The sequence below is a fragment of the Lacerta agilis genome, chromosome 14 (genome assembly GCF_009819535.1).
Source record: "Lacerta agilis isolate rLacAgi1 chromosome 14, rLacAgi1.pri, whole genome shotgun sequence".
NCBI classification, from domain to species: domain Eukaryota; kingdom Metazoa; phylum Chordata; class Lepidosauria; order Squamata; family Lacertidae; genus Lacerta; species Lacerta agilis.
In genome coordinates, this window is record NC_046325.1 from 39176881 (window position 1) to 39197166 (window position 20286).

Genomic DNA, 20286 nt, shown 5'->3' on the forward strand with positions numbered 1-20286 from the left:
AATTTCACTCTCACCCCCAGTCATATCACACCCATTTGCTCTTTTTCGATCCCTGTCTCCTGCGCTAGCTGCTCTTCTGGCCTTGAATGTCCTCGTCTGTTTTTTGTTTTTTTGAAGGCATCTACAAGGGAAGGCATCTGAGGCATCTCAGAGTTTGTAACAGGCTTCTGCGCTGCCAGCTGCTTCCGCCCACTTGACCCCGAGCCACCCATACAAATCTAATTTTCGGGCTGTGCAAACATGCAGTTGTCCATATGTGTGTGTGTGTAGAATGGTGTCGCGTATTGTGGCCTTGTGCTTCTAATCTAAACATTCGGAAGTGGATTTTCTATTTCCAGACAGCGAATATCTTCTTGGGAGGAGGACTTGGCTTGAGACGAAAGCCATATATATTTCAAGTCTTAACAGGACTCTGGGCTGATTTCGATACCCATGGGGTCTGTTCCCTTTCTTGATAGAAAGGTATAACTTGTGAAATAGAACGAGGGAATTAAACAATGACGGGAAAACAATGTGGATCTGGGGATGAGCAAATGGTCAGTTTCAGTTTCTCAATTTCCACTGTTTCTGATTTCATCACATTTCTACATCAGTTTGTGATTTTTTAAAAAATAAAAAAGTCCTCATGAGAACGCACCAGCAATTTAGTGCAAATTTCTTTGAACATGCACCCATTTCTCTGCAGTTTCACCCAATATGTGCATTTATTTCAGGAGAACTGCAATGCAAAATTCAAACAAGCGTGTTGATGGCTGCCTGGGTTTCAGTTCATGTTTTGTTTTGGAATGTGCCAATTATGTAGATAGGTTTTGCCTTTGGATGCAAACTGATTTGAATTTATCCCTCATCTCTATGTGAATCACACAGAAAGAATCCTCAAACAAGGTGCTAAGCACCCCCCCCATCCTTTTCCAGATCTTTCCTGACAAATCAATGTGGGTTTTCCTTGTTCTAAAATTCAGTGGCCAGGGATGAGGCCTTCAGTTCCCCCTTCGTAAAGCAGAATAAAAATAGGGGAGGGGGGAAATAGTCTGCCAGGATATTTATACTTTAAGTCTTTTCTGCACAAACAAGCAAATTCTACTTAACTGCATTAACAGACCCCATTAAGCTGTGATTACGCAGACCCTCCAAGTGCCCCTATTTTCCCAGGGACAGTCCCTTATTTAGAGAAGCCATCCCGGTTTCTGATTTGATCCTGAAATGCTCCTCTCTTCCTCTGGACGTCCCTATTTCCATTAGAGAAATATTGGAGGGTATGGAGTTATCCGACCCACAAGCTATCTGAAGGCAGCCCTGTATAGGGAAATGTTTTTTTTTTTAATGTTTAATGTTTTTATATGTGTTGGAAGGCACACAGAGTGGCTGGGGCAACCTAGTCAGATGGGTGGGGTATAAATAGTCGTCTAATAATAATAATAATAATAATAATAATAATAATAATAAATCCCTATTTTCACCGGAGAAATTTTGGAGGGTATGTTATACAGTATTGCTTAGCTGATATAGTGGTTATAGTATTGCAAGCCACCTCACATATATGTTGAAATACAACCAATCCAGAATGTGGCAGCTAGACTGGTGACTGGCAGTGGCCACCGAGACCATATAACACCAGTCCTAAAAGACCCACATTGGCTTCCAGTACGTTTCTGAGCACAATTCAAAGTGGTAGGTGCTGACCTTTAAAGCCCTAAACGGCCTCGGCCCACTAGACCTGAAGGAGCGTCTCTACCCCCATTGTTCAGCCCGGACACTGAGGTCCAGCTCCAAGGGCCTTCTGGCGGTTCCCTCACTGCGAGAAGTGAGGTAACAGGGAACCAGGCAAAGGGCCTTCTCGGTAGTGGCGCCCACCGTGTGGAACGCCCTCACATCAGATGTCAAGGAAATAAACAACTATCTGACTTTTAGAAAACATCTGAAGGCAGCCCTGTCTAGGGAAGTTTTTAATGTTTGTTTTATCGTGTTTTTAATATTCTTTGGGGAGCTGCCCAGAGTAGCTGGTGGGGAAACCCAGCCAGATGGGCAGGGTATAAATAATAATAAATAATAATAACAATAACAATGAGCGCTTTAATGTAGGTCACTGTTATTGTCCCCCCCCCACTCGTCAGGTACAGGAATAATATTCCTGACCTACAACATTTTAATAATAAAGATTATGCATCAGTTACAATTGGCCAAGGCAAAGACATGAAATAGCACACAATTGGCCAAGGCAAAGACATGAAATAGCACCCAGTTATGGAATGTGGCTCTCAGCTGGAAAATCATTACCATCTAAATATATATGTATAGATCTTTATTTATTATTTACATTTGTATTCCACCTTTTCTCTGAGATAGAACTGGTTCTCCCTACCCCTCAGTTTTGTTCTCACAGGTAACTCTATGAGGTAGGAGGGAGGGAAACCCACCCTGTGTGTCTTGGCTAAATGAGTTGAACCTGGGTCTCTCCACTCTTAGTTCAACGTAACTGAGCCCAGTCTGTGCTGGGTACCTCCAATAAACCATTATATATATATATGGCAGAGCTCTTCACCCAGATCTCTGGTTTCTCCACAGCTTCAAGAGCAAGCAGCAAACAGCAGCTCCGCAGAGAGTGTTATCGTGGAGAAAAAGAAGACGGCGGAGTCCGATCAAGAGGCGCCTAGTGATCAAGATGGGCCAAAAGACTGCAACGGCCGGGTCATCCCACGCTTGGTGCTGGACCGGTCAGCCACAATAGACGAGGTGTGTCGCCTGCGCAGGAGGAATAGAAGGGTCCTTGTACAAGGGCAAAGAGACGAGGGCACTCAGGCTTTTTCTGCATTGGAGCCTAGGGCTTACCAATCAGAAGGTTGGCAGTGAAAGCACGTTAAAGTGCAAGTAGATAAATAGGTACCACTCCAGCAGGAAGGTAAATGGCGTTTCCGTGCGTTGCTCTCGTTCGCCAGAAGCGGCATTAGTCATGCTGGCCACATGACCTAGAAGCTGTACGGCGGCTCCCTCAGCCTATAGAGCGAGATGAGCACTGCAACCCCAGAGTCGTCTGCGACTGGACCTAACGATCAGGGGTACCTTTACCTTTACCTCCCACAAACAGTTCACGTGGCACCTTCATCTTTAGGTACCAGGTGAAAACGTTCCTCTTCAACTTGGCCTTTGGCTGATTGATATTCTACAGGCTTTTAAATGTGTTTTTCGGAGGAGGGTTTTTGTTTTGTTGCTTTTGTTTGAACTATTTATTTGTGCTTTCACCTTGTAATTTTATCTTGTGAACCTCCCTGAGATTTTGTGATGAATGGCAATTTATTATTATTATTATTATTATTATTATTATTATTATTATTAATCATCATAATCATCATCATTATCAACAATAGCAGCAGCAGCAGCAACAACAACAATATTGAGGAGCTTGGGGGGTGGGGGAATGAATTACAAGTTGAGTGTGAAAGGAGAAGAAATTACAGGAGATGGGTGGAAAAACTTTGAGAGGCATGTGGGGGTGGGAAGGGAAAACACGAAAGAAAAATGCTTCTGGATGAGCACATTCTGCCCCAAAATGGGGATGCCGGGCCATGATACGTCCAAATGTGTGTACCTAGCTTGAGGAAAACAGAGCTATGAAACTCCTTGCCACAAGGCAAACATGTGACAAGGAATTTAGCAATTTCCAAAGATAGATTAGATATCCGTAGAAAGCGACCCCAGTAATTGCCCATTGATTTAGCCAAGCTCTGGCACTGTGTTCCACCAATATTGTGAGTGGTTTGCGGGCCTCCGTCATTTTCAGCTGTTGCAAGTGGGCCCTGGAGGCAGAAGGTGTGAGATACCCTTCGCTAAATCATCCTTGTTTCCCTGTTGCAGTCAGATCCAGCGGAGGAGCATGAGAAGCCTGACCACAACCATCTCCACGCAGGAAACCAAGAAGGGACAGGCTTGACTAAACGAGCAGAGAGTGCCTTTAGCATAGTCTCCAACACACTGGAAGGTAAATTCCTCCTCCGTGACTTTGGGTAGAACTGGATTTTTTTCTGGCATTAGGAAAAACAACAACAAAGATCATTGCGCATTATAACGTTTATCATTTTTAATATTGTGAATTGCTGTGAACTAATGGAGAACGGGGATTGCATAAGCCGTTAAATAAATACAAATTACCGTATTTTTCCATGTATAAGTCTAGATTTTTCCCCCTTTTAAAAATGTCAAAAATTTGGGGGCGTCCTATAGGATACATCTCCCCCTCCATTTTCTTAAATCACAGTCCCCCAAAATAGGGGGCGTCTTACACAGGGGTGTCTTATAGACAGAAAAATACGGTAACTTGGCAGCAGACTGTTGTTTTCGTCAGAAGCCCAGAGAATAAGAGAGGTGCTGTTCTAGTTTTGAAAACTCCAGATGACTTTGGTGGTTCGAAAAAGACGGCCGCACCCTGGGAAGGGTACGTGCCTTTTCCAATAGTGTAGCGCACCTTCCAAGATGTGTTTCCTTCTGTCATGTTTAAGGGACACAGCATACAGACTTGATCATGAGTGACAGGGCCATTAATGGTGTTGGCCCCATTGCCCTTTCCCTGTCTCCCAGAAACAGTACAGTCGTACCTCGGGTTACATACGTTTCAGGTTATGTACAGCGACCCGGAACCAATTAAGTACATAACCCGAGGTACGACTGTACTTCTGTCTTGGAGAGGGTTTTCTTCCATACCGTATGAGCAGATGTAGACACCTGTGGCTATGCACCTTAGGCCACATTCCAGCCATGCAAAAGGTAAGAGGCGCATCCACTAAGCTGCACAACTTTGCCTCTGCCCCGGCAGAAGATGCCTCAAAGGGAATGTGGCCCTCAGACTGAAAAGGGTTCCCTGCCTCTGGGTGAAATTTTGGTCTCAAATTTAAGCAGGAGGCTGCAATCCAACTCTGCTGTGCTAGCTCCCAGACTGGCACAGCCTAGAGGTCCACGTTGAGCCCATTGCTGCCATGTGAGCACAGCAGGGGCAGCTCAGGATCCAGCAGATCCAACTCTGGACAGCCCCAGCAACTTCCTGCCCCTGAAATGCCCCATTTTGGGGGTTTCTGCTGGCTACTGCTCTTTAGGGTGCATGGGGGGGGGTGCTCCTTGCAGTGAAGCTTGACTGGCCAGAGGAACACCATACAAACCCCCTTGGGCATGGCGGATCAGGGGCTACAATTGTTCTGCCCATTGATTTGTCTCACCGATTTATTGGATGAGGTTTGACATTTTAGTAAGTATTGACTTTGACTTAGTGGGAAAAAATTAATAACAAGAGGTCCTTGTTATTTTAAAAAAATTAAAAAAATAAAAATAATTTTTATTTGATTTTACAAGTGAAAGGTTATAACATTACCAAATACATAACCATATATAGAGATTTCTCTGAATCTCTCGACTTCCTGCCTTCCCCTCAATGGGTCCTATTGTCAACATTTTCAACTGCATATTATTTCGTAGTCCATATTTTGTATCTCTCCGTATTGTCCATAGTAATAGTTAAATTACAAGTGTTGTTAAAGTCCTGCAAATGTTTTCATCTGCTTACTATGGTCTCCTAAATAAATTATAAATTTTCCCCATTCTTTTTTTGAAGTTTTTGTCTTCTTGGTCCCTGAGCTTTCCAGTCAGTTCTGCCATTTCGGCATATTCTTAACAGCTTAATGTTAGGAATATGTTAAAAAAATAATTAATTTTAATTTTATTAAGAATATTACAATAAGTTAGAGTATAAAGGAAAGGGGAAAAATACATAAAACATTTTACAAAGGCCAAGGAAAATAGCAATGACATTATGACAATAATGTTAGGACTAATTGCAGTCGTTAACAGTCATCAACAGGTTTTCCACACCCATCAGCCAATCACCCATTCCCACCAGCCTTCTGAGTAATACCCCTCCTCACCCTCTCATTATATATAAGGGTCTGGTGACTTCTATTTCAGTGTATCTGAAGAAGTGTGCATGCACACAAAAGCTCATACCAAGAACAAACTTGTTGTTGTTGTTGTTCAGTCGTTCAGTTGTGTCCGACTCTTCGTGACCCCATGGACCAGAGCACGCCAGGCATGCCTATCATTCACTGCCTCTCGCAGTTTGGCCAAACTCATGTTAGTAGCTTCGAGAACACTGTCCAACCATCTCATCCTCTGTCGTCCCCTTCTCCTTGTGCCCTCCATCTTTTCCAATATCAGGGTCTTTTCTAGGGAGTCTTCTCTTCTCATGAGGTGGCCAAAGTACTGGGGCCTCAACTTCAGAACAAACTTAGTTGGTCTCTAAAGTGCTACTGGAAGGATTTTTTTATTTTTTATTTTGTTTTGATTATGACAATAAAATATTATTATGATTACATAAATGTAAATGAAGTAACTTACTGTTTCCCTCAAATATACCTAGGCCGCTATGGTTTCAATCAATACGTTCCTTGTTGATTTTTTGCTTTCAGAACTTGAAGAGGCGCACCAAAAATGCCCGCCGTGGTGGTACAAGTTCGCCCACGCAGTCCTTGTGTGGAATTGCTGCCCGCTCTGGGTGAAGATGAAGAACATAATCAAGCTCATTGTCATGGATCCCTTTGTGGATCTGGGGATCACCATCTGCATTGTCCTCAACACAGTCTTCATGGCCATGGAACACTACCCAATGACAGATGCATTCAACGATGTATTGAATGTGGGGAACCTGGTAGGAGAACCACAAGCCCTCTGTTGTTGTTTTTTGTATATAATTTTATTAAGTTTTCTGTTTTACAATTTAAAATTTTTATATCCTTAAGACATCAATGACTTCCCTTCTTCTTCTCTTTCCATGGTTCATTTTACATACTGTATCATAAATCCCTGCATATTTTACAAAAACTATACATTTCAGTATTCCATTATTGCATCCATCAAAACTTGTTTACACTGTTGAATTTATCTTAATGCTGCAGGTGTTTTCAGCTATACACAATTATTTCCCATATATTCAGTAAATGTTTTCCACTCTTCTTTAAACGTACGTTCTTCTTGTTCTCTTATTCTATACGTTAAGTCTGCGAGTTGTGCATATTCTGCCAGCTTAAATTGCAATTCTTTTGTTGGGACCTCGCTCGTTTTCCATTTTGGGGCTAACAAAACATGGGCCGCAGTAGTAGCATACACCTGGGAATTTCAGTCTGAATTATCCCCAACAGAAATGACTCTGGGTTTTTTTTGGGGGGGGAGTATACTTTTTAAACATTTCTTTCAATTCATTATGGATCATTTCCCAATCACAAGCCCTCTGTTCTTCATTCTGTGGCTTGATGCCATCTAGCTTCGGTAGATGACCCTGATGCACTGTGGCTTAAGAAAGGGAGAGAGTCCTTGCTGCCCTACTCATAATTTGACAACTTACACCATGTCGTTTTTGCCCAGCAATTGTTCCCCCTAAAGCTCAAAAACCCAACTTTTTTCAGTCCTCAAAGTCTTTATAGGGCTGAGCTAAAATGCCACTCCTCATTTTTCTGTATCATTTCTGGGTAGTTAAATGAAGGGGGCATTTTACAGGGGGGTGTCTGTTCCTCCCCCTCACCAAAACCCAATAAGTAATGCAACAAGATGACAGTGGTTCTGTTACGGTGGCCATCAAATGGTCTCTCCCAATTCATTGAAATCAGTTGCTGAATTTTGGAGCCCACTCCCTCCTGGCTGAAATTTGAACTGAAACTTCCTTGTTGAGAACCTTCATCTGTCTGTTTTATCCCCAGTATAAAGAGTAAAATAAATATTGAAACATTCAATATGTTAGCATGGGGGTAGGGAGCCTATGGACCTCCAAATATTTGTTGGACTACAATTCTCATCATCCCCGACCATTGGGTTTAATAGAATCTGGAGGACATGGAGGGCAGCAGGTTCCCATCCCTGCATTAACAGCACAGTTCTTTGTTGTTGTTGTTGTTTAGTCGTTTAGTCGTGTCCGACTCTTCGTGACCCCATGGACCACCAGAGCACGCCAGGCACTCCTGTCTTTCACTGCCTCCCGCAGTTTGGTCAAACTCATGTTGGTAGCTTCGAGAACACTGTCCAACCATCTCATCCTCTGTCGTCCCCTTCTCCTTGTGCCCTCCATCTTTCTCAACATCAGGGTCTTTTCCAGGGAGTCTTCTCTTCTCACGAGGTGGCCAAAGTATTGGAACCTCAGCTTCAGGATCTGTCCTTCCCGTGAGCATTGAGGGCTGATTTCCTTCAGAATGGATAGGTTTGATCTTCTTGCAGTCCATGGGACTCTCGAAGAGTCTCCTCCAGCACCACAATTCAAAAGCATAAATTCTTCGGCGGTCAGCCTTCTTTATGTTCCAGCTCTCACTTCCATAAGTAAATCCCACGGAGTTCACAAGGAGTTCTTAACTGCCGGGTATAGCATTGTGCCCTTAGTAACTTCAGACTAGTTAATATTTAGCTGCTTCCTGTTTTGCACTAAATTCCTCTGATAACTCTCGGCGTACAATCCCCCACTGTGATTCTAGAGCTGGGCCTGCAGCCAGCTTCTAACAGCTCGTAGGAAACACAGTGGACATGTTTTGTCCTATTAATCCTCTTGTATTTCCTTGATGAAACCCAACCCCAGACAAGCGTGCTGGTTTCTGGGGCATTTGCCAGGTCCCAGATAGGTTGCCAAGTTATTAATGCTCTGCCAACACTGGAAGGTAGAATCCAGACACAACGGTGTGATCTTGATATTATTAACGCAGTGCCATTGATGCACATGACAGGTCATCCGGTAGCGCAAGCAAAAGGCAGGTCCCTAACACAAGTGTTAAAAAAGACAACAATGGACAGAAGGGGAAAGGAAGGAAGACATAGGGCTCATTCACACCTAGACAGCATGGGTCCAAGCTATTTTCATGGGTCCAAGCTATTTTCCGCTTGTCCCGTGAGCTTTTGCCCTTCCCCTGCCACGTTCCCCTGAAAAACCTGCTCTTTAGTGCTAAATTGGAACAAATGGCCATCTGCAGAAAACCCACATGCTGTTTGTTGCAATTCAGTGCTAAACCGCAGGTTTTCCCAAGGGAAAGCGTTTGGGCAAACAAAAATATGGATGAGCCTTCAGAGGATGAATATGCACAGACGCAGTTGTATATATATTTAGGGTAAGCCTCTGTAGGGTATGAGAACTAATGGGATTTGGATAAAAGCTTCTCAGAAAAAATAGTGATGAATTAGCAGAATCAAGGAAGCTATTGTGGAATTAACAAAGAGACACTCTGACACCATGTGAAGTTAGCAGCGAGCCTGCCCTGTTGGGATGAAAGGTTTAGGTTCTTGCCCAATTACCCCCTCATCTCCTTGGTGTTTGTACAACTAATACCCACATCAATAAAGCACAAAGAAATTCTTGTCCAAGCGAGGCAAATAAAGAGGAACACAAACTCTGGCAAAAGGAATATGTTAGCTGACAATAAAAGAGGCAAGAATGTAATTCGAGAACACCTTTGCTAGAAACTTTAGGACAAGCAATAACAAAAAATATTTCAATATTGTCGGTAGCAATTCCCTGGAAATTGTCGGCAGAAATAGCAGAAGGCATGCTAAAGGAAGTGAGGGAAAGTGCAAAGAGGCCGAATTAATTCTCTGCTTCTGCTTCAATCTGTGGGAAACGCAGAGCAATTATCTCAGGGTCATCTATCATTGACTCCATAGCCCTACATTCATTGGACAGAAATTGCGGAAAGGAACGTATTCGTAGCTAGAAGAGCAGCAAACATATGGCCTTTGTCATTCTTCACACAAGGGAGGGTATTTCTTTTTCTTTTTTCAAAGAACAGACACTACTACAACATGATTGAATATGATAAATGCTGTAACCAAATACTGGGAGAAATATAATGTGAATTGCTTGTTGACACACACACACAGGGTGCTTGCTTCCCTCACCTCACCCTTGTTAGAGTGCTAGCTTATACAGTGGTACCTCAGAAGTCGTACGGAACATCCGTTCCGGAATTCCGTTCAATTTCCAAAATGTTCGGAAACCAAGGCGCGGCTTCCAATTGGCTGTAGGAAGCTCCTGCAGACAATCGGAAGCTGCAGAAGCCGCGTTGGACGTTCACGTTCCAAAGAACGCTCAAAAACCAGAACAACCACTTCCGGTTTTCGATCATTCGGGAGCCGAACCGTTTGACTCCCAAGGCATTTGAAAACCAAGGTACGACTGTACTCATGACCTGAGCTCAGGGTTGGGTGGCCCTGACATCACTCACCCCAGGTTGCCAGCTGGATCCAAGATCCCAAAGGCACTGCCGTATTGCCATACCAACCCCTCTCATCTGCTACAAGCCCCAAAGTTGTGGCCTAGTTTAGCCCCCTTGACTGTTTGGCTTTCTTTCCTCCTCTGCCCCTTGTCCATGGAGCAGACCCCTTGGCCCGCCTCTCACTGTGTCCTCTTTCTCACGGCACTTCCTCGCAGGTCTTCACGGGGATATTCACAGCAGAGATGGTGCTGAAGCTGATTGCTCTGGACCCCTATGATTACTTCCAGGTTGGATGGAACATCTTTGACAGCATCATCGTCACTCTCAGCTTGGTTGAGCTCGGCCTCGCCAACGTCCAGGGCCTGTCTGTGCTACGCTCCTTCCGTCTGGTAGGTGACTTTGTTACGTCATCCTGTGTCCCTGCGGCTTCTTTCTAAAGCAGGGCCAATATTTGTCTCCCACCCCGGGCAGAGTGGGGGTGAGGTGTCCCTGTGCTATTTTGGAAGGTGCCACAAGCCACCTTGCCAGTGCTTGCGCAGAAAACTGACCAGTGCCAGAGGCAGCCTCACAGCGTGCAACGGCTGTACTCAGGGCCGTCTTAAGCCTATCTGGCGCCGTGGTGCAGGGATCTCTCCGGCGCCCCCACACCCCCCCATCCTTTGGCAAACAGCGCCCAGTACCGCCTCCCTAACTCCCTCCCTCCCTCCAACCAGCCGGAGCCTCCGGGGGTGGGGGAGCACCCCAAATATACCTGCTCCTCTCCAGCACCCCCGACGCACCTGGAAGCGCGCAGGGCTGCTGGGACTGGGAGTCACCCCCCCCAAAAGGCGCGAGAAACCCCTTCTAAGCACCCAAGAATAAAAGCAGTGTTTTTCAGGGGCCGGGAAGGGGCTGGGGGATCCACCATCTGGGCAGCTGCAGGACAAACACTGCCCGTTTAATTGCACGGGGTTGGGCTGGATGACACAGGGGGTCACTTCCAACTCTCCAGTTCTGCCACAAACTCGGGAAAAACAGGCGTGGTGTGTGTGTGTGCGTGCAGGAGGGGATCTTGCGTCTAAAACAAACCAGTCCCCTCTTTTTGGATGGGGCTGGGTGGGATTCCAAAATAAAAAGCAAAAGTGCTCCAGCGGCAGGCTGGAGAAGTGCTCAGAGGAGCGGCTGCCGCCGGGGATCGCGCCCCACTTGGGACTCCTTGGGCTCCTTCCCGCCACCCCGCGCCCTACTCCAGTCCTGCACAGCGGCAGGCTGGAGAAGCGCTCAGAGGAGCGGCGGCTGCTGGAGAACGTTGTTCCTAGCCCGGGACCCCTCGGACTCCTTCCTGGCTGCCCCGCGCCCTACTCCAGTCCTGCGCAGCAGCAGGCTGGAGAAGCGCCCCGACGACTAATTGCGGCGCTGAGAGGAGGGGCGGCCGCCGGGGATCAGGTCCGCTTCCCAGGCAGGGCGCGCACAGCAACCGAAGAGGGGTGGACAGAGGGAGGGAGGGCTGATCACTGCGCGCCCGGCTCGCCGCCACTGATCGCCTCTTCCTGCCTTCTCCCTGGTGACGTGTGAGCGGGGGATGAGGGGCATGGCGCTGGAGCGGCACGGGGCTCTGCGCGCCCTTCCAGTGCTCCCAGGACGGGAGGCGAGGGCGGCCAGCTTGCTGCCCACCCGGGAGCGGCATGGGCGGCAGCGGCTGCGCTGCCGGCGCGCGAGTGCCCGGCCGCCAGCCCGCCCGTGGGGGCAGGGGCGGGTTGTGGAGGGGGCCGCCCAGTATGCCGGCGGGCTGGCGACGGCGCCCCTGGGGGGCCCAGCGCTCTGGCGCACCGCGCCACTAACCCCTATGGATGAGACGGCCCTGGCTGTACTGAGTGCCCGTTGATTTGTTCCTAATCTGGTTGCCTAATCCACATTTAAAGTAGAGCAGGCTTCCTCCACCTCAGCCCTACAGATGTTTTGAGACTACAATTCCCATCATCCCTGACCACTGGTCCTGCTAGCTAGGGATCATGGGAGTTGTAGGCCAAAAACATCTGGAGGGCCGAGGTTGAGGAAGCCCGAGGTAGAGCAACTCTACTAAGACACTGGTGGTGTTGGCAAGGAAGCATGTGTAATTGCAGCCACCAGGGCTAGCTAGTCTACTACTTGCTGTGCAAATTTGGCCTTGCAGGAATATCAACTGTATTTTGTTCAGAGAATAGCCAGTTTCTAACTCTTTGGGTTTTACAGCAATTGGGGTTTGTGTGCATACCCTCCAACATTTCTCCATTGAAAATAGGGACGCCCTATTACAACAGCAGCAGCAGCAAAACAACAACATTACAATAATATTACTATTTATTATTATTATTATTATTATTATTATTATTATATAATTTTTATTAAATTTTCTGTTTTAGAAATTTGAATGCTCATTTAAACATGTTGTTGGACTGCAGCTCCCATCGTCTATGGTCAATGATGGGGCTGATGGAAGTTGGAGTCCCAAAAACATTTGGGGGGTCCACAGGTCCCCCATTCCTGCACTGGTTCCTGCATCTTGTGGTTAGCAGCTGAGATTTCCTGGGGCTTAGCAGGATTCCTCTTGCTTCCACAGATGAGAGTGTTCAAGCTCGCCAAATCCTGGCCAACGCTCAACATGCTGATCAAGATCATTGGCAACTCGGTGGGTGCCCTGGGCAACCTCACCCTCGTGCTGGCCATCATTGTTTTCATCTTCGCCGTGGTGGGGATGCAGCTGTTCGGGAAGAGCTACACCGAGTGCGTCTGCAAGATCAGCAGCGACTGCACGCTGCCGCGCTGGCACATGCACGACTTCTTCCACTCCTTCCTGATCGTCTTCCGCATCCTCTGCGGGGAGTGGATCGAGACCATGTGGGACTGCATGGAAGTGGCTGGGCAGACCTTGTGCCTCATTGTCTTCATGATGGTCATGGTCATTGGGAACCTGGTGGTGAGTAGTAACTAGGAAATAATAACATGGGAGGACCCAAGTGTTTGGGGGACCTGCACGGTCAAACAGGCACTTCTCAATGAAAATCGAATCTGTCCATTTGAGAGGTCCCCTATGCCACATAAACAGGGAGTACGCAATAAAGATGGCCGGGGATGAGTGCAAAGCAATTCCACTTGCCTTCACCATGATCCTGCCATCCAGCTAGAACGAGAAGGGCTCTGTGTCACTCTTGGATTTGCTTGGCATTATTTTGGTGGCCCTTTAGCCCTTTCTGAAACCATGCCAGCTTTCCAGAAAAGCCTACAGTTCTTTTTTATAGATATAAATCTTTTTTATTGAGTTTTACACTGCAAATTTAAATTCAAACATTAAACACCAACATCATTTAGGATTCCCTTAATCCTTTGACTCCCTTCCGTTCTTCCATGGTTACCATTTTCAATCTTTCAGCTACTTCACTTATTTTCTCTGTTTTTCTTAAATAATCCATTTTTATCTTAATTTTTGGTACATTACAGACGTTACTCAAATCCTGTTTTTAGTTGTTTACAGTGTTCTCTTAAATACATTGTGAATTTTCCCCATCCCTTCTTAAAGTTCTTCTCTTCCTGGTTTCTGATTTTCCCTGTCATTTATGCCATTTTGGCATAGTCCTTCATCTTCATCAGCCATTCGTCTCTGGTCGGGACTTTATCTTCTTTTTATCTCTGGGCCGGTGGTATCCGCACTGCTGTCGTTGCATACATAAAGAATCGTTTCTGCTCCTCTGGTGTCTCTGCACCTAAAACTCCTAATTAAAAAGCCTCTGTTCTTTTCACAAATTTTATTTTAAACATTTCTTTCAACTCATTGTATACCATTTCCCAGAATGCTTTTGTTATCTTGCACGTCCACCACATGTGGCAGAATGTGCCTTCCTTCTCCTTACATTTCCAACATACATTTGAAGCAGTTCTATACACCTTTGCTAATTTTATAGGTGTGAAATACCACCAATACATCATTTTCATACAGTTCTCCTTCAGTGAAAAGCCTACAGTTCTTAATCCATGTTTTAGGACTTAATCCTGGTACAGAGGCAGATTTAGGGGAGCGCAACTGGTTTGCCCACACTGGGTACTGTTCCGAGAGGGTACCACAATAATGACATAGAACGGAAGGCGAGAGGTGTGTGGGGGGGATTTTGGTGTCATCCAAGGCACTGCTTAAATTTGAAAGGCCAAAGTCTGCTGCTGCCTGGTGTTAGTGACAGAGAGTTGGGATGAGACCTGGCGGATCCGGCCACAAATTACCGGTAAGCCCTCTTCATCAAACCCTCCCTCTCCTTGGCATGGAGCTTCCTGATCAAGGAAGAATATGAGCTTGAACATAGACATCTAGACTAATATTCAAACTGCTGCACTGCTTTCCGTCCTTTCGCTTCCTTTGCCCTCATTTTATTTCATTCTAAGGCTAAGGCTGGGGAGGAATCCCAAACCCACCCAAAGTGTGGAAGCTTTTGTCACCCGCCAGCCACTCACTCTCTGAATTGAGGAGCTTTGAAGGTTTCAGGAATTCCTGGCGGCTGGGCCTCCCAGGATTGACAGCTTGCTTAGGGTCCCTTAATCTTGAAGGAATTTGCTGAGAAAGTGATATGAGCAGGGGAGCCTTCCACGGTCATTGAACGGGATGACCTGGGATGAAGGCTACAGCTATAGGATATAATAAAAGGGAGCACCTCTGGAAATTAAACCAGCACAATACTAAATGCATTGTGAGGCAGTGGCTCCTTTGCCAGGAGTAATGGGTTTATCATTAACTCTGGAAGTGTATACAGTCGAACAGCTTAGTTCCCGAACATTTTGGCTCCCAAACCCGGAAGCGAGTGTTCCGGTTTGCAAACTATTTTTGGAAGCTGAACATCCAATGGGGCTTCCGCGGCTTCCGATTGGCTGCAGGAGCTTCCTGCAGCCAATCAGGAGCTGTGCTTTGGTTTCCAAACGTTTTGGAAGTCAAACGGACTTCTGGAACGGATTCCCTTTGACTTCCAAGGTACGACTGTACTTTAGTTTGACGAAACAAAGCCTTCTAGAGCAAAAGATACAATGGGAGGCTTAGTTTGATCGGAATCTTGAGTACACTTCCAGAGTTAACGCTAAATATACTACTTCTGGTAAATGAGCTGCTAAATTTGTGTCCCGGGCTTTTTAGACTCGTCTACCCATGTACTAAAAAAGATAAAGGTAATAGAGCCCTGCCAGTTAAGTCTAGTTGTGAACGACTCTGGGGTTGCGGTGCTCATCTCGCTTTACTGGCCGAGAGAGCCGGCATTTGTCCGCAGACGGTTGTTCCGGGTCATGTGGCCAGCACGACTAAGCTGCTTCTGGCGAACCACAGCAGCGCACGGAAATGCCGGTTACCTTCCCGCTGGAGCGGTACCTATTTATCTACTTGCACTTTGACATGCTTTCGAACTGCTAGGTTGGCAGGAGCGGGGACTGAGCAACGGGAGCTCACCCCGTCGCGGGGATTCGAACCGCCGACCTTCCGATTGGCAAGCCCTAGGCTCAGTAGTTGAGACCACAGCTTCACCCACATCTATGTACTATCTGAAACCAAAGGGGCACATTGGTTGCCAGATGTGATTCCCCCCCCCCCAGCTCTTCTATGCCATTAGTGGAACCTTTAAGCAGTTTACATACATACCAGAAAGACCAACAGGCAAGGGAAAAGCCCATGCGTGGAAACGTAATAAATGCCTTCTTACCCTCTTTCAATGCACCCTCCTCAGCAGCACCACTGGTAACGCTGTCAAAGGACAGGTTAAACTATGCTGGCTGCTTCCTCCCCAATTGCAGTTCAGCTTCCCTGACATGGACCTGTTAAACTGACGAGCACGCTCCTTGTGTAATGATAAGGCGCCTCTGAGCACGTGCAGAGTGGTTCTCCACAGCATCACTAAAAAAAAAAAATAGCCCTGGGTTTCTAGGTTAGTACATCCGACTTTCAGCCTGCCTTCAGCTGCCACTCTCCCCCATTTCCGACTTTATAATATTTTTTATCGTATAATGAGAAGCAAACACAGAGGGATAAAAATGTATTACATAATGTGAAGGAAATTAATTGTGTCTGTGGATACTTGGCTGCTTGGTGGTTGAGTAACAGTTTAAATTGCATCTGAAGAATCTGAAGTTTAAAGGGATCTGAAGAAGTGTGCATGCACACGAAAGCGTATACCCAGAACAAACTTAGTTGGTCTCTAAGGTGCTACTGGACAATTTTTTTAATTTATTTCGACTGCGTCAGACCAACACGGCTACCTACCTGAGTTTAAATTGCAATTAGCATGAATTCCTAACATTCCACACTTTGTGCTCCACCAGCCTAATAATAATAATAATAATAATAATAATAATAATAATAATAATAATAATTGTACCACGGCCACTTGACTGGGTTGCCACAGCCACTCTGGACGGCTTCCAGCATATATAAAAACCTAATAAAACATTAAAACCTTCCTTATATGCCAGTGGTTCCCAACCTTTTTTTTTGGCCATGCCCCACTTAAACATCTCTAAAATCCTGACCCCGCCCCCCCGGGACATATAATTCTTATTATTCAAAAAGTGAACTCCCATTCACGTGGAGGAAGCCTAAAAGACCATTCACTGTTAACATTCTCGAATTGCTCCCTTTAAAAATCAAATTGCACCCCTGTGGGAACCACGGCTATACATAAAAACAGTCCCTTTATGGGCTACTCACCTACAAATAAAGTATTGTATTGGTCAATGTCAAACTCCCTGCAGGGGTAATATTTCCCAGAAGATACTTTTCACCCCATCTTCACCCTTTTCCAAATACCCTCATTTTTAGAATTTTGTGGTCTGGCCTCTGCACTCGGTATATTTCTAGAGTGCCCTGAGCTGGCTACAACCCCCCCCCCCGGCATTTCCGATGCAGGTTTATTATGAGAGAAATGGCGGAAGTCACCGAGCGGAAAAAGCAAATGACTTGAGGAAACTTTAGGGTTATGAACAGCAAGCCAGCGGCGCTCTTGGCTGCAATTGGCGCTTCAGAGAAGCACCCGAGAGCTGCAAGGAAACTGGAGGGGTTTATATAAAGGTCCTAGTTAAGTCATGAGGCATGAGCCATGTGCAAATAGCCACGCCGACGACCTTGAATATCAGCAAAGTCCCGTCTCAAATGTGCTCCTGGCAGGGGAGAGGCACAAACACCGACAGCTGTGAGTGGGCAGGAGGCTGGCTCTCCTCAGCAAACACATTCCGCTTTCTTGCTGATGTTACTGTACATCAGTACATCCTACCAGTACCCAAACCCTCCAATATTTCGCCGAAGAAAATAGGGACGTCGTATTCCGTAATCATAATTTTATTATTTATACCCCGCTCATCTGATTGGGCTGCCGCAGCCTCTTTGGGCAGCTTCCAACCTATATAAAAACATTAAACATTAAAAAAAACTTCCCCATCCAGGGCTGCCTTCAAATGTCTTCCAAAGGTTGTCTAATTACTTACAGTATCTCCAAGGCTCGGGGGTCGCATAACTCTATACCCTCCAACATTCCTCTGATGAAAATCGGGATGTCCTAGGGAAAAGCGGGACATTCCGGGATCAAATCAGAAATCGGGGTGGCTTCTGTAAATCTGGACTGCCCCTGGAAAATAGGGATACAGTGGAACTTCAGTTGTCAAACGCCTCCGTTGTCGTATGTTTCGGCTCCCAAATGCCGAAAACCCGGAAGTAACTGCTCTGGTTTTCGAATGATTTTCGGAAGCCGAATGTACTACGTGGTTTCCGTTTTGAGTTTCCCTATTGTATTGAGGCTTCCACATTCAGTTTTCGGTTTTCACACGTTTCGGAAGTCGAACGGTCTTCCGGAACGGATTACGTTGGAAAACGAAGGTTCCACTGTACTTGGAAGGTCTGTTCTTAAAGATAAACCAGAGCAAATGGCTATTCAGGTTTTCCATTTGCTCCAATTCTGCTTTAAAGAGTGGCTTTTCACAAGAAAACCTCCAGAGCAAAAAACAACAACGAAGTGTGTGCTTGGACAAGGAGCTTTAAAGCACAGAGGAAAGGTACGTGTGGATGAGCCCTAAGGAGAGATCTGTAAATATTCCACACAAGTCACATACTTGTGTAATGAAGCAAGTTAAGACGATGGGAGCGTGAACATTGAGCTGGCATCTGCTTTTTCTCTCTCTCCTTCCAGGTGCTCAACCTGTTCTTAGCTTTGCTGCTCAGCTCCTTCAGCGCAGACAGCCTGGCAGCGTCTGACGACGATGGCGAGATGAACAACTTGCAGATCGCAATTGGCAGAATCACCCGGGGGATCGACTTTGTGAAAAAACATGCCCTCCTCCTGCTTCACCGGCAGCTGAAGGAGAAGAAGGCCGAGCCACCTGCCGAAGACCAGGAAGACAGCAAGAAGGAAAACTTTGTCCTCAACCATTTGGACACAGGCCAGGACTTCAAACCCGACTACATGGATGGGATAGCTATGGACAGGGTAGCCAGGAAAGAGCCACGCATCGATGAATTCGACCATATGAACTTCATCAACAATCCTCACCTGACCATTCATGTCCCAATAGCCTCGGAGGAGTCTGACCTGTATGACGAAACCGACACAGGAGAAGAGACTGCCGAGGACACCAAGGTGAGTCCTAGATCGCAAAGAGGATAGAGGCACACCCAAAGCTACTCAGTGGCATGCAGTCAGTGGACTAGGGGGACTAGACTGGTCCCCTCAATGCTCCCAGTAAATTAAGAGTATTAAAGTATTAAAGTCTGCTGCCTCCTTCCCCAAATCTGGGGAGCTTCTGCCTGACTTAGGGAGGGAGGCTTGATGCTCTGATGGGGTCCAAGAGCTCTTCCACCACCTAATAATAATAATAATAATAATCGGTGCTCTTAAAAAAAAAGTGTTTAGAGTTACTCTCATTTTGACTCATGAGAATCACCATTTTATAGTTCAAATCGGGGAAAATAAATATGGTAAATGGACAAGTACCAAGATTCACAAAACGTTTAGGGGTATGCATACCTCTGCATGCCCCCAGAAAAAGCACTGATTATTATTATTATTAGTAGTAGTAGTAGTAGTAGTAGTAGTAGTAGTAGTAATTTATAATTTATACCCCGCCCAGTCTGGCTGGGTTTCCCAAAGCCCACCTGGAGAGGAAACTCAAATATACCATTTCAATTGGCAAGAGAAAGCTTATTTCTCTTGCAGGCCATTCTGAAAACAGAAGGTGTGCCTGAGCCTCAAAGGAAACTCAAGAGTAAAGGATTTCTGCTGCAGTAATGTTTAGGCCACAATCCTGTGTTCCCTTACTTGAGAGTTGTCCTCAATAGGACTTGCTTCTGAGTAAACATGCATGGGCTTGCGCTGTCAGTGTCTGAAGTCGAGGGTGGTTTGCTCTGTACGTTTCCTCTCTTTTATTATATAGCCTTTTTGGATACTTTGGAGAGGTGAATGAATGGGCTCCGCTGTGTAACACAGTACAGCCTCTCCTACCTATAAGAGTCTACCCATTCTTAGGGTGGATTACTGAAAAGAGGAGAGCACCTGCACCTTTAATACTTGCGAAGAAGAGGGAATTTTAGCAGGTAATAAATCATAATAATTTATTATTTCTACCCCGCCCATCTGGCTGGGTTTCCCCAGCAATTCTGGGCGGCTCCCAACAGAATATTAAAACATCAAACATTAAAAACTTCCCGATACAGGGCTGCCTTCAGATGTCATCTAAAAGTCAGATAGTTGTTTATCTCCTTCATATCTGATGGGAGGGCGTTCTACAGGGCAGGAGCCACCACCGAGAAGGCCCTCTGCCTGGTTCCCTGTAACCTCACTTCTCGCAGTGAGGGAACCGCCAGAAGGCCCTCGGAGCTGGACCTCAGTGTCTTGGCTAAACGATGGGGGTGGAGACGCTCTTTCAGGTATACTGGTGTAGCTCATACAAGCAACACCTGCTGAAATGTCTACTTCAACACTACTTTTAAAGGTGCAGGAGCCCTTGCCTTCCCCCCCAGCTGGCAACCTTATCCATACTACAGACTTGAATGGGCCTAGCCATAATTCCCTTTGCAGCTCTTCAGAAGGTCCCTGGTTTAATCCCC

General features: G+C 46.1%; 1 protein-coding gene across 1 annotated transcript in view; it reads left to right on the forward strand.

Annotated features, from left to right (window-relative positions):
* LOC117058367 (sodium channel protein type 4 subunit alpha-like) overlaps window positions 1–20286 on the forward strand; it is an 81889-nt gene that overhangs the window by 36565 nt on the left and 25038 nt on the right. Inside the window, exons 11-16 of the mRNA XM_033169506.1 lie at window positions 2566–2733; window positions 3853–3976; window positions 6447–6685; window positions 10433–10606; window positions 12796–13152; window positions 18374–18820. Of these exons, the coding sequence (XP_033025397.1) occupies window positions 2566–2733; window positions 3853–3976; window positions 6447–6685; window positions 10433–10606; window positions 12796–13152; window positions 18374–18820 (1509 nt within the window). The remainder of the gene's footprint in view (window positions 1–2565; window positions 2734–3852; window positions 3977–6446; window positions 6686–10432; window positions 10607–12795; window positions 13153–18373; window positions 18821–20286) is intronic.